Here is a 20,150-nt window from a genome sequence, read left to right as displayed (position 1 = left end):
ATGATGAGAGGAGGGAGGGAGAGAATAGGAGGAAAGGAGGAAAGGAAAGGTGAGACAAGAGAAAGAGGAGTGAGAAGTGAGGGAGGAAAGGAGAGGGAAGGAAAGATGGTAAATGAAGGAAAGGAAAGGACAAGAGAGACAAGTGAGGGAGGAGAGAACAGGAAAGGAAAGGAAAAGAACAACGGAAGAAACATAACATGAAAGGACAAAGAGGAAAGGAGAGGGAAGGAAAGATGGCAAATGAAGGAAAGCAAAAGGAAAGGACATGGTGAGAAAAGAAGGAAAGGAGCGGGTATGGTAGGAAAGGAAAGGAGAAGAGAGACAAGTGAGGGAGGAGAGAACAGGAAAGGAAAGGAAAAGAACAACGGAAGAAACAAAACATAAAAGGACAAAGAGGAAAGGAGAGGGAAGGACATGATGGTAAATGAAGGAAAGCAAAAGGAAAGGACATGGTGAGAAAAGAAGGAAAGGAGCGGATATGGTAGGGGACGAAAGGAGAGGGAAGGAAAGATGGTAAATGAAGGAAAGCAAAAAGGAAAGGAAAGGACAAGAGAGACAAGTGAGGGAGGAGAGAACAGGAAAGGAAAGGAAAAGAACAACGGAAGAAACATAACATAAAAGGACAAAGAGGAAAGGAGAGGGAAGGACATGACGGTAAATGAAGGAAAGCAAAAAGGAAAGGACATGGTGAGAAAAGAAGGAAAGGAGCGAATATGGTAGGGAAGGAAAGGAGAGGGAAGGAAAGATGGTAAATGAAGGAAAGCAAAAAGGAAAGGACATGGTGAGAAAAGAAGGAAAGGAGAGGGAAGGAAAGATGGTAAATGAAGGAAAGCAAAAAGGAAAGGAAAGGACAAGAGAGACAAGTGAGGGAGGAGAGAACAGGAAAGGAAAAGAAAAGGAAGAAACATAACATGAAAGGACAAAGAGGAAAGGAGAGGGAAGGAAAGATGGCAAATGAAGGAAAGCAAAAAGGAAAGGACATGATGGCAAATGAAGGAAAGGAGCGGATATGGTAGGGAAGGAAAGGAGAAGAGAGACAAGTTTTTAAAGATGCTTGATGGAATCTTTAATATTCCGTTTGTTTTCACTATAACTTGTGGAGGAGTAATTCCCAAATCATCTCATCAGTTCCTCCGTTGATGCGATTGCGTTGCTGAACTCGATTAAATCACACGATGACTGAAGAGTCCTCACTCACTGCAACAACCACATTCTCCACTCCCCCCCCCACCCGTGATTGTGGTTGGGAGAATAAAGCTCCTCTTTCATTGCAAAATAGTTGTGAGAGAAAAAGAAAATTTGGCTAAACTTTGCACAACTCATGTCGTCTCCGCTTAAGTAGATGAATGTTCAATAAAAATATCTGTCATCGTTATCGACTTTGAGCAGATGGCATATGAACTACTTTAAGGATACGTCAATTTAAGTTTCCTGATGATACATAATTTCATCATCATTATTTAAAGCTTTATAAAGAACTGGATCCTCACCCTGCTCCTTGATCTGCCTGATCTGCTTCACCGTCTCCTTGAGGATGGCACATTTGTCCGGCTTGACGTTCAGGTCGTCCATGTCGTTGATGTTGTTGAAGATCAGCTCGGCCAGCTCCTCGATGTATTTGTTCTCCTGCTCCCGGTTCCTCCTCTCGGTGCTCCTCTTCGGGCTGCCGCACAGGGAGGGGATTTTAAGTTTAATGGTTAAGTGAAGACGTTTTCTTTACATGCACAAGCTGGATATCTGCAGTTTGACACTTGAGGCGGATGCATGACTGCAACTGTGCACGTCTCAAACTCTGTGCTGGCTTGATTAATTTATCTTTTCCTCACAACAACCTGAGCAGTAAACATTCTCTTCATTATAACGTCAGTGCATCGTCACTACAACCTTCACACATCCTCTCCAACAGTGAGAGCAAGACCACTTGTTAGCTCTCATGTGAACCGCTGTCTGCGGAAAATGCTGAGGCGGCATTTTTCTAAATTGTCCTGCAAAGTCCTTCGACCTCTTTCCCTCTTCTCTTCAGCTCAGTCCCTACACAAAATGTGTCCTGTCACTGTGTCTGTGAATGTGTTAGTGTGTTTAGATAGATAAGATGAACAGAAAATCACTATGTGGTAGTCGGAGTTAATATTTTGGCAGTGGACCAGCAGTGGTGGAAAGTAACGAAGTTGAAATACTTCATAACTGTACTTAAGTAGATTTTTGGTTATGGTTATACTGTGGTTTATTAATGTTCTTGGGCAGACACAAGAGGCACAATTCTTTGTTGTCTCTAGAAGTTCAGATGCACTGGTCCATTAATATTTGAACCTCAGCATCTAGGGTTCAAAATTGGTAAAATTATACATTATATACATTATATGCATATTGTTGTTATAATTTTTCAGTCAGTTGAGATAAATCTTGAGGAGAAACATTTTGGGTTGTTTTGTGTCTGTATAGGACTACTATAAAAAGCACTTTGCATTTTTAATTTTGGTACTTGTACTTTTACTTTTGATACTTCAGTACATTTCAACACCAGATACTTTTGATACTTAAGTACTTTAATATGAGCTACTTTAAGACTTTAACTCAAGTCATTTTTCTGACGGGTGACTTTTAACTTTTATCGAAGTCACTTTCAGGTAAGATATCTGTACTTTTACTCAAGTATGGCTTTCAAGTACTTTGTACACCACTGTGGACCAGTAATTGAGAGTGTGGATGAAGGTCTTCACCTGGGTCCCAGGAGGTCCGACTGACAGTCCTTCCTCTTCAGAGACTCTCCCCCTCGGGGGGGCTCCGGGCTGTCCGCCCTCCCACTACTCATCTTCAGCAAATATCAGCACCTAAAACCAAAGAAACACAGCCATGAGGATATTCATACAGGCTTTTTATCTGGATTATGAGCGATTAGCAAACATAAAACACACTGAGATATTTTGTCGCGTTGAGACAGAAATTCCTCTGAGATTTTGTAACCGCAGTGGGACGTAATCATATTTTGAAACAGACTGCTACTTCCAAATTAACTCTCATTTCGTTGCCAAACTTCCCTTTAGGCTTTTGATTTCAAATACATCCAAATAGATCATTTTAAACCTTTGATTGTTGCTCAGTCTGTGCCAGAGTGAGGATGCTATTGATCTAAATTCACTGGTTCAATTACAACAGAGCATCTTGGTAAATTGAAAACCTCTCCACTGCTCCACCAGCTTCACAACATTCTTCCCCACAGTGTTCTGAATACATCATGTGCTGGAGATGTACACAACCTGTGTGAATGGTGCATAATCAAACAGAGAGCGTGTTCGTGACTCATGAAAACAATGTTCCATTATAAAGTGCCCGTTGGCAATATGTGGGAGGCCCAGTGGGAATGAAGTAGGTGTCAATAATTGCCTCAGTTAGAAATATCTAATTCATGTAGGCATTCAAACGGCTCTTCCATGAAGAGTTCTGTTGTCAGAGCTGACGTCCTCAACATGAGCCAGTCGGTCGAGAACCAAACTGTCTCCATAACCCTAACCCAGAATCAAAGTCCTGCAGATATGACCTCTACTGCGGTCAACCTCCAGGGGGCATTAAATAGGATTATTGATTTTATGTTTTATTCCTTCTCTTTCTTAAGGTCAGATTTTTATGGTGTTTTTGACGAAGAGAGAATTTGATTTCTCTTCTTGGACTGAATTAATAATTTCTATCGCATGTGCTTCAACACAAACACAGCATCAAATCCAATCATATGAGCGCTGGTCCAACAAGATCGAAAATCGGCAGATATCTACACAATAAGGAAGTCAATACTGCCGATGTGAAATGATCAATCAGTCAGATCGATCGATACCTGCTAGCTTTTATGTTTAAGTTTTGTTTCTGTAGTGTAGGCGAAATCCTTTTGTCTCCTGATGGGACTTTGACAGGAGGATTTTCTCAAATAGACATCAGGAAATCAAAAAGATGGAAGTGCCAGATTCACTAAAAGCATGTTGTGGCTTTCGAAGACGACAAACGGTTGTATCACTGAAGAGGCAGAGTGGCAGTTAGAAGCTGTGGCTGTCAGGGCAGCCGGTCACCTGACCACGTCACCTGACCATTACATAACAGACAGTCTGTGGGGCTGATACTGAGCAGATGAAGGCAGGAAACCAGGATAAGGGAGAGAGAGAGAGAGGGAAAAGAGAGAGAGAGAGAACAACAGGGAGAGAGAAGAGAGGAGCTTGTGAGAAGCACAAAGAGAAAAGGGACGATAGGTGAAGGAAACTATAAAAGATGTATGAAAGGTAAATTGGCAGAGAGCAAAGGGAAATAAACCGGGTTCAGCTCGTCGGGAAACATTTTCTCACACTGACGTCAAATCAACAAGTGTGAATGTGACTGTGGACTTTCTCCATGCAAGGAGAGTGATTGCACTATATTGGAAAAATGTAGAACCACCATCACTGGCAATATGGAAGAAGGAGTTGATGACTTGTCTTGGACTGGAGAGATTGACATACATTGTTAAAAGTAAACAGTAGGAGTTTGCTTGTATTTGGGAATCATTTATGTCATTTTTGACCAATGAAACGGATAACACTGACTGAACAACAGGTTATGAAATGATCCTGCCTTTTTTTTTTTTTTTTACTCCATTAGTTTGATGTCTGTTGCCATTTTATTTCTTTCTTTTTCTTTGTCTGTGTGAATGAGCGGCTGTTCGAGGGGATATAAATGAAAATGTTTGTAAATTCGTCATAAAGTTTGAAATGCACTTGAAACTTCAATAAAAAATATTGTTAAAAAAAACAAACAAGTATGAATGTTGTGATAAGAGGCTGTCGGGGGTGGGGGAGAGACACATAGGGAAGGAAACTGGCATCTGATGCTCACAAATAAGAATTAAGGATAAGAGAAAAAGGCCATGAGGTGGAGTGGAGTCTCTGGATCTGGTTGTGCTGAGAGTTCCCATGATGCAAGGAGAGACCCTGTTAATCAGCTGTTATCATCACCAGTCATTCAGTTAGCAACACGTCCTGATGTGACCCCAATGTTAGCCATGCTAGCAGCGTGGTGCTGGGACGCTGATGTCTGTCAGTCAGTCCACCAGCGGCGGAAGGTGGATGAAGTCCAACTGAGAGGTTAGACCACAACTTGAACTCACTTGTAGGAAACAAAGCCTTAGACATACAAGGTATTGTGTCGAGACAAAACTTTATGTTTTCCTTCCTCTTATCTTTCGTAGATTGAGTTTGTTTTATGAGTCTGACTGTCATCGACAAAACACTGAATAACAACTGTGCTCCAGAGGAAACAGCTTTGAATTAGCTTGAGGCCTCGGAGTTGAGCGAACCCACTTGTTTCACTGAACTAGAAAACCAGTTCCAGGCTCCTCTCCTTGATTTTCTCCTCCTCTACTCACTTGGTTTTTAGGGCTACATCAACAAACACATATCCCAAGCACACAACAGAGTAACATCTTATTATTATCAGGTCATAAAGCTTCACAATAATAAACTGACTCAAACAGAAACTGAATCAAAAGAGACAGCTTCCTACAGATGAAGCCAAAACTTCTCAATCACCCCCGAAATCGAGTTATAATGTAGTACAATAAGGCTACGGGCTGAAGTGAACATTGAATATACTTTTAAACTGCACTTTAAAATGTAAAAGTTGAGAATCACTGAAAAAAACATTAAAACGTTGAAACTGAAGGGGAGGTCTCAGCTTTGGGTGAACAGCAGATTATTATGATTTATATACTTCAATCAATGTCTCAGGTAGTTACACATGGGTCCACAAACGAAAACACAGATGAAGACACACATATGGCCTTACGCACACACACACACACACTGAATTAACACTAATGTAGCCTGCGACAAAAGCCTTTAGCCCGTTCAGCCCAATACTAATGCAATCAGGAGCCAAGAGCTCCACAAAGTGAAGCCATGTAAAAACAATTTGAGCTGCAGAGAAGAGACGAGGCCAGAGGGTCAAACCAGCCATTAAGGAATTAAAGCTGAGGGCTGACCACAGCCTGCTTAAGTGGACTCTGTCGTCAATGGAAACCATCGCTGCTCCACGTCTTTGTTTTGGGTTTCTGAAAAAACCAGCGGCGACAGGGTGAGGCTCTGACAGGTGCTGGGTTCTCAATTCTCTTTCACTAACTGCAACAGAGCACTTTCAGGATGGAGCTGTGATTCATGATTGTCTCGTACACATCAGTAATCACTCAATCCTAATAAAGAATATCATCATATATAGATTGCAGTCTTTTTTAAAGTAGCATAATCATAGATACATCCTGTTGCCTGTGTTCAGGTGTGTTGTCATTTATTTAAGTATAAACCATTGTTGTGGTCTGTTCAGCTTTCAGGGAATATCCCTGCAGTGTCCACTTCCTGGTATGTGACATGTGACCGGGAGCAGGTAGGTGTCACGTTACAGCCAGCTGGAGGTCAGATGGGAGGAGGGAGATAAACAAAGCTGTGCAACCTATTCAGCAGTAATTATGAAAAATAAAACGCCACACAAACAGAAGGCAGGATTGCAAATGGAGTCCGGACAATTAGGAGAAATACCGTCCAAGGCGATGATCAGAATAAACGGCTGAGAAGATGAAAACAAGTGCAAGACCTAAAGCAGAGTGATAGTTGTCATGGAGGTAAAACGCAGGGTTGGTGTAAAAGAAACGAGTCATCGTCAGACCACAGCTTCCATAACAATTGAGGTTTTGAACACACACACACACACAAACACACACACAATGCAGTGTTACATAATGAAAATTAAGGCTAATGTGTTTTTCAGGGATAGTGGAAAAACCTTTGTTGTCATATCTAAAAACACAGCACATCTCCTGGGTGGTTATTTATTTAATTTTTATCCCAAGAGTACATGAATAAAGTCTCATTTATTGTTTCCACTCCATAATAGAGACCACATGCAGGATTTTAACACATTTAAATTCAATAAAATAAACATATTTGACGCTATTCATTCAGGTGTGAACATCTTTGAGTCCTAAGGTTTAATTGGGTTGTATATCAACTTTTCCAACTCTCTTCTGATCTGAACTGAGCAGGTGTTATCGGGCTTTGGTTGTCTGTATTTTCTGAGGAGCCCTGGAAACACATTGTGTGTTTGCTGCTGTTGATGAACACGCCAGCGGCGCCCGAGAGGTGGGACCCTCCTCCCTCCGGCTCCTGAGCTTCTCTCAAGGCCGGAGTCTGAGCCCTCAAACCCTTTCCATCACACAGACATAAAGTAGATTTAATACCTGGATTAAGAACACTGGCTTCTCCGACACTGAAGGGCCGGCAACATATGACAGTGTGTGTGTGTGTGTGTCCACGTCAATACGCCCAATCTCTTTGTGCACATCTCTGCTGTGCGGTGCCACGGTGATGCTCCTCTGAGCTGGTGGCTTTATGGTCGGTGGCTTACCGCCTGTTGCCAGGGACAACAAGCATTTTGTTGATCTAGCTGGATTTAGACAACATCGAGGTAACTACAACTTGGCTCAGGCTCAGAACAAATATATGAAAACTTAACTTTAAGTGCGATTTTTACTCCCTCGTCAATCTCCGCCATCAAGAAGCGACCTCCAACTTTGTGGTACTGTACAGCTAAACACCTAATTCTTGGTTTTGGGATATTTTCTGAGCATTTCCTCTAAATTGACAAATGCAAGAGTGAAATGGGGGAGAATGGGGGGGAGGGGACGCAGCAAAGTGCCGAGTCACATCTGACCTGTGGCCTCGGCAGGAGGTCTCAAACCTGCATCTTCATTTCAAACACCTTGTTCCAAACTGTGTTGTTTAAGTCTGATATGAAAACTTTACACTGATTTAGAATCTGATTTGTTTAGTTTATGGATATGGATGATTCAATCTTGGTGAAAATAAAACTCTTACAACACTATTTAATGACAAAACTACAATTTCTGCCAGAGAGCAATACAAACAAATACTACAAAATCCACAGTTTGAAATAAAGTGAATCATCTCTGAGGAGGTTAGGTAAAAACCAGTAACTTAACTGAAGCTGTGACTGACAACTTCCAGTGTCTAAGATCTCTTTCTCTTTTGTGAAACACTTTTGTTTTTATTGATATTTGAGAACTGGATCGTCCTGACAACTTTTTAAACAATAATCAATTCTCTTTTCCTAAACTACCCCAAGAAATGGGGACATATATTTGGGGACTATGACGACTCAGCAGCTGCCCTCTCCTGCCACCTGGCAGCCCGGTCCCATTCTGTTGAATTGTTGTCAAAGTTTCCGAAGGCTCCTTACACTGGTGTGCTGGAATGGAGAGCAAACACCTTTCTGTGTGTGGAGAAGCGAGTCCCCTCTAAATTCAAGCTGCACACGTGGACTGACCCACTTCCACCGGTGCCACCCTCCCCTGCCTAAACAGACGCAGACTAATTGGTGTTTGCGTGACATCAGAGGTCAAACGTTTAATTTTGTCTCACCTGAGTGTGATCCCGTTTAGAAATGTGTTTGTTTTTAATCTCATCATCAACATTGTAAACTTAGCTTAACTTAGCTGGAGCCACAGCTAAGTGAGGGACGTGCAGGTGACCGGCGCTACCGCACAAACAATTCAGATCCGGATGATTCTAATTAGAAACTTCTTCTCTACAGAGCAATAACTGAATCAGCCACGAACAGTCGTCCCCAGAACTCCGTTGGGAAATTAACCGGGAGAAGACGAGGGAGAGAATCAGAAACTCAAAGTGCATCAACGGAGCGACGGTTAAACATCACAGAACCGGAGGAGAAATGGTTTTTATTCCTTTAAACTGGTTACAGATGGTTTGTTTGCAGGCTGCTCATCCCACAGCTGCTCATTACTCTACTCTGTAATGTGAGAGCCTGATTGATTATAGACCGGAATCAATAACACTGTACATGCCTGCCCAGATGCTAATTCAATTGTGAGTATGCATAGATCTGCGCATGTGCACACACAGACACACAAACACACAAACACACACACACACAGCAATCCTGCTCCGGCTGATATTTCCTGTATACACCGATTTACACAGAAGTCCCAGTGATGATTTTCTCTCTCACTTAACCAACATGTGTCCGGTGTCTTGAGGCAAAATTGTAAACAAATAAAGAAACTTATCAATATGAATGAGAACTGTGTGAATGATGGAATGGGTCCCAGGAACTCGACAGCTAACACAAAAGTACCTCGTCTCCTGACGGCATACTACAAGAACTACTGAACCACACGTACACGCACACACACACAGACACACACACACTCTATAGTACAGTGCCCCAAATCTGTCCAGTGGTTAAACCTCTGGACCCTTGAACACGCATGGAAAAACACAGTCAGAGAGAGAGAGAGAGAGAGAGAGAGAGAGAGAGAGAGAGAGAGAGAGAGAGAGAGAGAGAGAGAGAGAGAGAGAGAGAGAGAGAGACAGCGAGACACAGAGAGACACAGAGAGACACAGAGAGAGACACCGAGACAGAGAGAGAGAGACAGAGAGAGAGACAGAGAGAGAGAGAGAGAGAGAGAGAGAGAGAGAGAGAGAGAGAGAGAGAGAGAGAGAGACAGAGACAGACACAGAGACACAGAGAGACACCAAGACAGAGAGAGAGACAGCTAGAGAGAGAGAGACAGAGACAGACACAGACACAGAGACACAGAGAGAGACAGCGAGAGAGAGAGAAAGAGATAGACACCGAGACAGAGAGAGAGACAGAGAGAAAGAGCGACAGACACCGAGACAGAGAGAGAGACAGCGAGAGAGAGAGAAAGAGACAGACACCGAGACAGAGAGACAGCGAGACAGAGAGACAGCGAGAGAGAGAGAGAGAGACAGAGACAGAGACAGAGACAGAGAGAGAGAGAGCTTTGTTTTTCCTCAGTGACACTCGCCCTCTCTCGTCTCCTTACTTTGGACAGTGGACACATGTGGACACAAACTCCTGAGCGTGATTTCTCCGTCCTCTCATCCAGCTGCAGGTAAATGTTGACTGAAAACCCGAGTCCATGCTTACGCTGAGCAAGACCTGTGCAAAGTTAAATATGTTTCCTCTATGAAGAAACATATTTAACGCTCTGAAACCCCAAGTACAACCATGGCAAGTAACTCATAAAGTGCAATAAATCACTCACAATAAACTAAATCGAAACTCGAGTTATTCCGGGAAAGATTGTCAAAGAATATAACATTTAAGAGTAGAATAAAGGGATTTTGAGGACAAATAACTATTTCAATCTTAAAAATGTTACACATGATTAATTCAAACCATTGAAAATTTGTCAGAACCTGAAGAATATTTCCTTTTTTTACAGATTCTGACTATGATTTGTCCTTTGGGTTTCGGGTGGTTATTATTACGCCCTTAAAGTTGGATATCTACACGTCTAATGACTGATATGATATAATGACTCTGCAAGATCCTGATCCACAGCTTGAGAAAACTAACGTGACATGAAATGAAAGCAAAAACACTTTGACACACTGCGGGAGTTTGTCATGGTTCTGCTGGCAGAGAGGTCAAACTCCACCTTCAGCTCACTGAATGACTTATCTGCAGGGGGGGGGGGGGCGGCCAGTATTGGTGTGAAAATTAACATACAGTCACAGCCGGGGCGACGACACAAAACAACACTATGTGGGCACATTGTGCACAAATCCTCAAAAGAGGGTAGACATGTGACACAACATGTGTGTGTGTTTCTCTTTGTGGGAATAGAAACTCTGTTGTTTTTTAGGAAACTTTAACTCCTGGAGACATCGTGTGTAGGCAAAAAAAAAACAAAGAACAACGCGTGACACACAGGAACTGGAAAGTTCTGAACGGGTGAACTTGTTTGTGTGTTATGAAGCTCATCAACCGATTTATCTGTGGAATTCTCACTGGTTTGCTCAGGATTGTGTGTACAGTGTGTACAGTGGATTCTCTCTGGACGAGTGTGGACAACAGTTGTTGTTGAGGCCGAGCAAAGTGAGTTAACAGTTGTCTGGTTAGACCTCAGGTGACAGAGCAGCTACTGGCCTGCTGACTGTGCATTCTGTGTGAGTGAGTGTGTGTGTGTGTGTGTGTGTGTGTGAGTCCGTCATTCACAACCACTCCCCCAAACACACACGCACGCACACACATACACACAGTGTCAAAACCACAATAATACATGGCAGCTCAAAGTCCACCTCTGACTAAGACAGTCACACTGTGAGCATCAAACCCATCACAGTCTGCTCATAAACAGACAGAATAAGAACGCTGCCATTATGACCACATATACTCAATAATATGTGAACTATAAAGCAGAAAAATTAGCGATTTAGAAATAAAATAAAAGTAATTATCACAATCCTAAATAATATTAACACCTAAGTGGGCATTTCTCATTGATTAACAGACAAATCAACACAATAACTAACAACTAATGTTTGTAGAAACCAGATTAAAACAGAGCCTGCATTTTGTTTTAGTTGAGAGAGAGATATGATTTAATTCAGCAGCTGCTCTGGGACATTTAAAAACATTTAAAATATGAATGTAGATAATAAAGTGTCCCCACCTGACGGATGGAGTCTTTCCATCTGTTACTGAGCAGAGAGGAGAAGAAGAGCCCGACAGGCACTTACCTCTGCTTCGGTTCAACCAGTCCATAACAAGTCCAGAGCCGGCCAGTCCTCCCATGCCGGCCGGGCGGACGCACTGGTCTTCACTCCATGTACACAGTCAACACAACTGATTCACAACACACACACGCACACACACACCATGAATGCACACTCGTTCTGTATTTCCCCTCTTTCCTCTTGCCGGATAGCTCAGTGTGTGTGTGTGTGTGTGTGTGTGTGTGTGTGTGCGTGTGTGTCATCTGTGCCTAATGACAGCTGACAAACTACATGCCACAAATCCTCTCTCTCCCTCCCTCCCTCTCTCTCTCTCTCTGTCCCCTCCCCCATCATGTACACTCACACACACACACACACCGCTCCTCCATGTCTCCTCCCACAACACAAACACACACACACACACACTCCTCCCTCTTGTTAGCCGATGGGCAGAAAAAAACCCTCCATGTCTCACAGCTACAGCCACAATGATTTACATGACCTGTTGATCTTGTATTTTCAACTGAAGCTACACGTTGTGGCAGAGCTGATTATTATTCAATGACATTTTTTACACAGAAAGCGATGATTGTACTGTATTTGTTAAAGTAAAAAAATATAAAGCAGTCCTCCATGTTAGCAAATGGGACATGGACCGAGCAAAAAAAGTCAGAGTACATGTCAAATAACATTTTCTCAAAGATGATTATTTTAGGTATTTCTTATCACACTGATGTTTGATGCAAGTGTTTTATTTTTAACCTGACAAAGCCGCTGATGGTTAACTTTCATTTTCATTCTCATGATATGAAAATGTATCCTGGATATTTTGGATTCATTTAATATCTATGAGTGACGACGCTATCACACGTTAGCAGGAGCAGTTTGAGTCCTCATTTACTTTGTCTATCTTCTCAATGCTACATTTAAAAGAATAAAAAAATATATATTCATGCATTTTCATAAGTAACCACAGTTTTAGAGCTTTCCCCTTGTCCGCAAACTTTCAAAATAAAAGCAAGTGGATGCCTGTCAGAAACAGTAAAGCCGACAAGGGACAGAGAAAGACAAAGACTGTTACTGTGCATTCAGTTTTTACATAATAAGCCTCGTCGCTGCTTTGATAATCAGCCTCACTCCAAGTGAGATGGCAGTAAACACAACGGAGGGCGAGCGAGAGAGAGAGAGAGAGGGAGAGAGAGAGAGAGAGAGAGCGAGAGGTCATTTTGAAAATGACAAAAGCTCTAAGTGCTGGTGGAAGCAGATGTGTTTTACAGGCCACACAGACACACACACGCGTACGCAGACACACACACACACACACACACACACACACACACACACACACACACACACACACACACACACACACACACACACACACACACACACACACACACACACACACACACACACACACACCTTTCTCTGCTTTCACTTCCAGTGTTGTTATGTCAGGACGTCCCTGTTGCAGTGAACTAGGTTTGATGCTTCAGTGTATAAAGTATTTCTCAACCTTTGTTTCTCATAATTTCTCAGTTCTCATAACCTGACTCGTCATTTTCTAATTCTGATTCTTTTTTTCCTTTAGAGCGACTGCATCACTCTGGTTTTACCGACTGACGATGTGTGAATCCAATTTGAGTTCAATTTGAGTGCTTCAAACTAATTGAAATGTTTGCGTTCATATTTATATCATCATAAACATATTTTTATTAATCCCCCTTGCTGATTTAGAGATTACCAAATTAACTCTGTAAATTAAGTGACCAGATGCAGAACACCAGCATTTTGTTATTAACTATATTTTAGGTGTAAAGGAAACAAGGTAAAGGAAGACCAGACCAATAAGGAAATGATTTGGCATAATTGAATGAGCTCACTTACCTCATATGCAAAGCATCCTGGGTAAATATCCACAAAGTGCTACATTTTGACATCAATCTGCACCGTCTGCAAAACACATAAAAGAAGAACAGCGATTGAAATGTGAGGTCAAGCTTCTAAACATATTAACATGTTTCGGTTTTGAGTTTCGATTAAAAATAAATAAAAGATTCAAACAACCAGAGCTTGTGATGTCACAAACCTAAGAAACCAATCATGTCAACTTGTGGGCGGGGCTCAGCTGTGGATATCGCTGCGCTGTATTTCGGTTTTCATCGACATCTGTTTGTTTGCTAGTTCGCAGGATTACGCAAAAACTACATTTCAACGAACCTTGGTGGACGGATGTAAAAGGGTCCAAGAAAGAATCTGTAACATTTTGGTGCAGATTTGGATCAGAGGGCGGATCCAGGATAAGTTTGTAAGTTGGGTCGTTTTCCAAAATTTTTGATGATTTCTCCAAAAATACTTTAATAAATTTGGAGATGATCCAAATAAAAATCTGGATCTAGGGAATTTAATTTTGTTTTCATAAGGCGTCTTTAGGGTCTTATTAAAGGGAGGTGTGCACTCTTTATTCCTTACTACATTTCCCTGTTAACTACTGCTTGTTTAAGCCACTGAGTAAAATTGGAATTCCACTATTCCGCAATAAAGGTTCAATCTAATCTTATTTCACCAGCCTAAACTTCCCATGATGCAATACAATCTGACGTCATCTAACGTGAGCGCGTCTTTCAAATTCTGCATTCCAAATGTTTACTATGAAAGCAAACGCTAGGATAACCTGGGGATGTAACCCCGCTTATTGTCTTTACACTTCCCAGGACTGCTAAACTACATTTCCTGTCCATGATGAATAGATTTATGTATTCACAGGTCATATTGAAACGCTGAAGTGAATAATATTCAGTTTCCACAGACGCGTCACCTCGCTGCTCCACAGGAATCCCCCTGTCATCACGCACGGCTCGGAGGACACACCCAGGATCGGATGTATGGGAGTGTGTGTGTGTTTGATAAATGCACCGTTGAGTTTTTACAGTGTAAAACAATTTGTGTGACTTTCACCTCAAACCTAACCCACTGGTTGTGCTGGATGTCTCACTCTCGCCCACAATAACAAGAAGACCTGCTGCTTTTCCCAGACACTGACCCTGCCTGAGGGGACGAGTCAGAGTGTTTTGAAGCCTCCTTCACGCCGTGAGGTTTGACCCGGGCCGGTGTGGTGCCGGTCCGGGTTCATCCAGTTCTCACCCCGCCGGCTCACAAACATCGGATTTTACGAAACAAACTTTATTTGAACAGCTGAGCTGAGAGGGAAACTTACTTTATGAAGCATTTAAAAAGATCTTTAACTTTTATTTTCCCCACTGAAAAGTCAGAACACGAGATCACATGTTGTGTTGCGGAGCCCTTGAGCAAAAACACTAAGAGGCTCTACCTGCTCGCTGAGCGCCGTCCCACTTAACTTATGTAACCTAGAGAAAACTCATCTTTTCAGGAAATATCACATGTTTTCCAGTGAACCACATCCCCATTTTCTTTCTTTTCTTATTTCAGTTAGACACGTTTCAATGACTTCGACTCTATCTCTTCTTCACGCTTTTAATTTGCTAAAACTGAAGCTTGTTGCATTCATTGAGAATTTGACAGTGTCAGTTCATTTCAGCGCAGCAGCTGATGATTTCTACATTGGTGCAATTTCCCATTACATTACATTACATTTCATTTAGCTGACACTTTTATCCAAAGCGACTTACAATAAGTGCATCAACCCCGAGGGAACAAACCCAGAACAACAAGAATCAAGACAGTACACTTTCTTCGCAAGCAAAACTACAAAGTGCTATTGGTAAGTGCCATTTTAGTGCTACCAAAGTGTTAGTTTCAAAAGTGGTTATTTATTTATTTTTTTTATTAAAAGGTACAGTCGGAAGAGGTGTGTTTTTAGTTTTCTGCGGAAGATGTGTTAATTAAATTTAGTATGAAAGTTTTAAGGGAAACCTGCTGGAACACTTCAGGGAACTAGATCCAGACCTGTCATCTACACATTGTCTTTTAATAAATATTAAAACCATTTACCAAACACGTAACAAGCTAACATAATCCGGTGGCTACTGCATCGATGTATTACATGTACATAACGTGATTTCTAGGAGACCGGGTTGCCACAGCAACACCTACACATATTAGGGTAGAAACAGGAAGTGTGTGCTCTCGTACAGATATCTTTGTGAGGACCATTTTGAGGCTGCAACATACAGACTGAGGACATTTTGGGAAAGTGGGGACATTTTGGCCAGTCCCCACCTTCTGACATACTTGGTTTTAGGGCTAGAATGAGGTTAGGGTTAGGTTCATAGTTTGGGTGGTTAGGGTTAGGGGCTAGGGAATGCATTATGCCAATGAGTGTCCTCACTAGATAGCTGTACAAACATGTGTGTGTGTGGAAAGGATTACTGACAACACCAAAAGAAAAGTATTAAAAAGAAGAACTAAGTTTTTTGGACAGAAGCCCAAACATCTGCTTGCTCTTTCCTCTGGTGTGTGTCTTAATGTGTGTGTGTGTGTGTGTGTGTGTGTGTGTGTGTGTGTGTGTGTGTGTGTGTGTGTGTGTGTGTGTGTGTGTGTGTGTGTGTGTGTGTGTGTGTGTGTGTGAGAGAGAGAGAGAGAGACACCCTCCCAGCCAGTTGGACACAGCCAACTCAAAACCATACAACCACTTGAACATGCACCTGCCACCGCTCAGAGCTGCAAATGTGTGCATGTGTCAGCATGTGTGCGCGTCAAAGTGTGTAAGAGTGTGTGTGTGTGTGTGTGTCTCTGTGTGTGTGTGTGTGTGTGTGTGGGAGGGATGGACAGCTAATCTCTACCCCAACTGCTTTGTGAATTGCACAAGCACACATGCAAGTAGAAATGTCCCTGCCTGCACACAGCGTCAGGCTCTGAGGCCGTGATTGGGCTCAGTTTGCTCACTTGAAAGTTGTGTAGTTGTATTTACCACCGGGACACGACAATTCTCAACAACGGGACGGCCCACGATATCCTTCCTCTGCGTGGTCATGTCAGTGTCGAGGTTTGATTGACAGCAGACTGACCCATGAAGGCCGAACGAGAGGGAAACCTCACTTCACTTTGGCCTTCGCTTAGATTTCATTAAGAGACATTTTAATGTTTTATACTTAAGCCAATATATTGGAAAAAGACAACTTTTACTCCTCAATATCACATGTAATAACAATTACAATTTAACAATAACCACAACAATCATGTTCACACTCCGGTCGTTGATTTCTAAGTCTCTAGACTCGATTCTAAATCTTTCTATCAACAATTAGAGTCATTCACGCTTTTATTATTACAACCTCCTCCCAGCACGCGGCCTGCAGCCACAGATGTGCGATGGAGAATTAAAAACACAACAAGCCAAGCTGTGTCAGCCTCAAAGCCGGATTCTGATCTTACTTTCTGATGCAACACATGTCATAGCTGATGGTGAAATCAAACACTTCTCTACAGTTTCGGATTTTGCGAAAGTGGAAATCAGGGGAAGTGTTAAACGTGATGTTAAACCACACTATTAAATTTAAACACAATCTCACTATTTTGGCCCTAAATAACCACCTCAGTGCTTCTTGGACTGGTTTAACCTCCTAGCAACAACGTCACCCACCTCGGAAAAAAAAAAAAAGAATGGGTGAACACCACAGTTACAGCTCAGGCCACGGCCTACGTTTGTTCTGCAAAAGCCTGTTATGCTATTAGCTTGTATTATCCGGCTGGAGGCCCATGGACTTTTCCTCCCTCTCACTCAGCTGTGCTGTCACAGAGCAGGAGAATTACAGCCACCTTCAGCTCCAGCTAACCAAATTAGCGCTTGTTATGCAACCTGCTACACTTGGCTCGCGGGTCTGGTGCTTCGACCCTGCACAGCTTTCACTGAGGTTCGCTCACAGGAAGGTCCTGCTGACTGTGCACGTGTTGGCTTGTTTATTTTTGCAGCATGTTCAGACTGATACGTGTAAGAGATGATAATCAAATACTAAAAAAAAAATCCTTCCTGTTGGGACAGAAAGGCAGAGAGAGTCTGAAACTCGATCAAGTGAGATTTCCCATGAATCTCAATGCAGACTTCACGTAACTCTCTGATCCTAGAACAGTTCCCAGCTGAGCATGAGCAGTGATTTCCTCCTGCTCAGAATTTGTATCTACCTGTAGTTTATTGTACCGTGCAGATCATGTGGAAAAATCTGTGGCTGCACTCACTTTATTCTAGTTTTTTCCTTTAATTTGTCAGCTGTATTCACCAGAGCCTTCTATTGGAAATGCTATGAGCAGTGTAGAGATTATGCGTGTACATAGAGTATAATATATTATATACACATACATATATATTCAATAGTTTTGTTACAATCGACCTTCTGGAATAGGAATTATTACAGTAATTGTGGGGTTTGGAATTGCAGCAGGTTTTCAGAGAGAGTGTGTGTGTGTCTCTGTGTGTTTGTGTGTGTGTGTGTGTGTGTGTCTGTGTGTGTGTGTGTGTGTGTGTGGCGCTGGTTAATTAGAGCACTTGGTCTCAGGAGGATCAGACCTGGAAGACGACTGTCTCTGCTGCGTGACAGAAAGCCAGGTGGCTGTGTGTGTGTCTGTGTGTGTGTGTGTGTGTGTGTGTGTGTGTGTGTGTGAGATAAGGTGGTAGTGAGAAGCCAGACAGACATAAACAAACACAGTTGAGTAGAGCAGCTTTCTCACACACTCACACGTAATAAAAAACCTCTGAGTAGAAACTAAATGTCAAACGGTGTGAAGTGAACTCTTCCTCTGAAAACTTGAAACATGTTTCTGGAGAATCTGAGCCGACTAAGAAATCTCCAGCGGGTTTGTTTCGTTTCTCTCAAACACTCGACAAGGACAATGCTGTCCGACTTCTTTACATGTTCACATTCATATCAGCTGGTAAGGGTGAACTTGTCTGACTGCATACCGAGAGTCAATAGAAACAACATTAGACCAAGCATCAAGAAAAGAAAACAGATGTCGGAATAATGGCTCTTTATTTTCAAAATAACTTTCACTAACGCTGAGGTATGGGCCAAGGAAGAAGGTTTGATAATTCATTCAAACTGGATTTTTTTTGAAAAGGTGACAGCCCTAAATCATCATCATCATAAATCATCATCATCATTTATCATCATCATCAATGGCATCTGACATCCGGTGCATTGTAAAAGATAAGCACTTGCAGCAACTGCATCAGAGAGGTTAGAGGGATTTTTCTCTTAAATAATTTAGTACAATTTAGTTTTTATACAATAATATTGTCTTTTGCACACTGTGTCTACATATTCTTACGCTCATAGTATATTATATTATCTATTGTATAGTCAAATACTTATACTTATACCTCTACTATATATCATATAATATTATATCATACTCTTTGTATATTCTTTGTATATATAAGTCTATATACACATATTTATACATGTGTACATGTTATTATTATTATTATTATATTTATTATTATAGATACTGTTGCTGCCATTATTACTATATACTGCTATTATATTGGTATAATTACTATCATATATAAATATATATTAAGTTATATTATATACTATATATACTGTACTATTTTTATATACTGTCTAACAATAACATTACCATCATATCATCAGTACTATTACCATCATCTTGCCACTGCACCTTATCTACCTATTTATCTTGTGTTTCTGATTTTATTCTTTCTACCTCAATATTTTTTATTTTATTCTATTGTATTGTATTTTATTGTATTCAAATATACCGGCTGCTATGACGACTAAATGAATAAAGTAATCTATCTATCTATCTATCTATCTATCTATCTATCTATCTATCTATCTATCTATCTATCTATCTATCTATCTATCTATCTATCTATCTATCTATCTATCTATCTATCTATCTATCTATCTATCTATCTACAGCCCACGCAGGATGTTAGAGGAATGATTTTAGAAAAGGTTCCCCAGCCCCTGGTTTAAAATGAGCATACCACTTTTTCTCTAGCGTGGATTTGCTTGCAGAGGATAAGACCGGGTGGAAAACCGGCTGCAGAGAAGTGCACAGTCAAGCCTCTGCCCTTCCTCCTTCTCCTGCTGCTCCTGCTGCTGCCATTGGTCAGGACTTTATCTGAGCCCTCACGTGGTTTAGTGAATTCAAGCGACTAAGGATCCCACTCTGGGCAAGCTGCCAATCTCATGTTAAGATCTTGGTCTTAAGTACATTCCTGCACTCTTGCTGCAGCACTTTAAGGTACTTTTGGCACTGGAAATGCATTGAAGCGTACTGACATTTATTTAAGTCGACAAATTACTCCCCCTGCTACATTAAAGCCGAGTTGACCAAATCATAATAAAGCGGTAACAAAACCAAAATAGAAACAGATCCAGGTTGATCCTTGAACATAGAAAACAAGCATGAGACATTTGTGTGTTTTTCACTTCTGGACCCGCTCAACTATTTAAGAAAACAAACGTTAGAGGAATCAGCTTGCTGAGGGGTGGGGGGGGGGGGATACACACAGAACCTGGCAACCTGCTGCACATGTTGCAATGCTTTTTCAAAGTTCACCTCGGGGTGCAGAGGAGAGCAAATAAGCTGGAAATGGCCAAAAAAAAAAAAGTACAGCCCTCAAAAGAT

General features: G+C 41.7%; 1 protein-coding gene across 4 annotated transcripts in view; it reads right to left on the bottom strand.

The window, feature by feature from the left end:
* The window catches only part of LOC133017779 (nuclear receptor coactivator 2-like), a 48,480-nt gene that overhangs the window by 26,096 nt on the left and 2,234 nt on the right, over positions 1-20,150 (bottom strand). For 3 of the 4 annotated variants that reach the window (XM_061083964.1, XM_061083967.1, XM_061083966.1), the window contains exons 1-3: positions 11,598-11,827; positions 2,721-2,831; positions 1,491-1,663 (exon numbers count right to left, since the gene is read on the bottom strand). In XM_061083964.1, coding sequence (XP_060939947.1) covers positions 1,491-1,663; positions 2,721-2,812 — 265 coding nt within the window. In that variant the 5' untranslated portion in view covers positions 2,813-2,831; positions 11,598-11,827. Of the gene's footprint in view, positions 1-1,490; positions 1,664-2,720; positions 2,832-11,597; positions 11,828-13,460; positions 13,527-20,150 lie in introns of those variants that run through there. The other variant, XM_061083965.1, reaches the window with a different exon arrangement.

This window comes from Limanda limanda, chromosome 13 (assembly GCF_963576545.1).
Source record: "Limanda limanda chromosome 13, fLimLim1.1, whole genome shotgun sequence".
Taxonomy (NCBI): domain Eukaryota; kingdom Metazoa; phylum Chordata; class Actinopteri; order Pleuronectiformes; family Pleuronectidae; genus Limanda; species Limanda limanda.
This window is presented reverse-complemented; position numbering and strand designations above follow the sequence as displayed.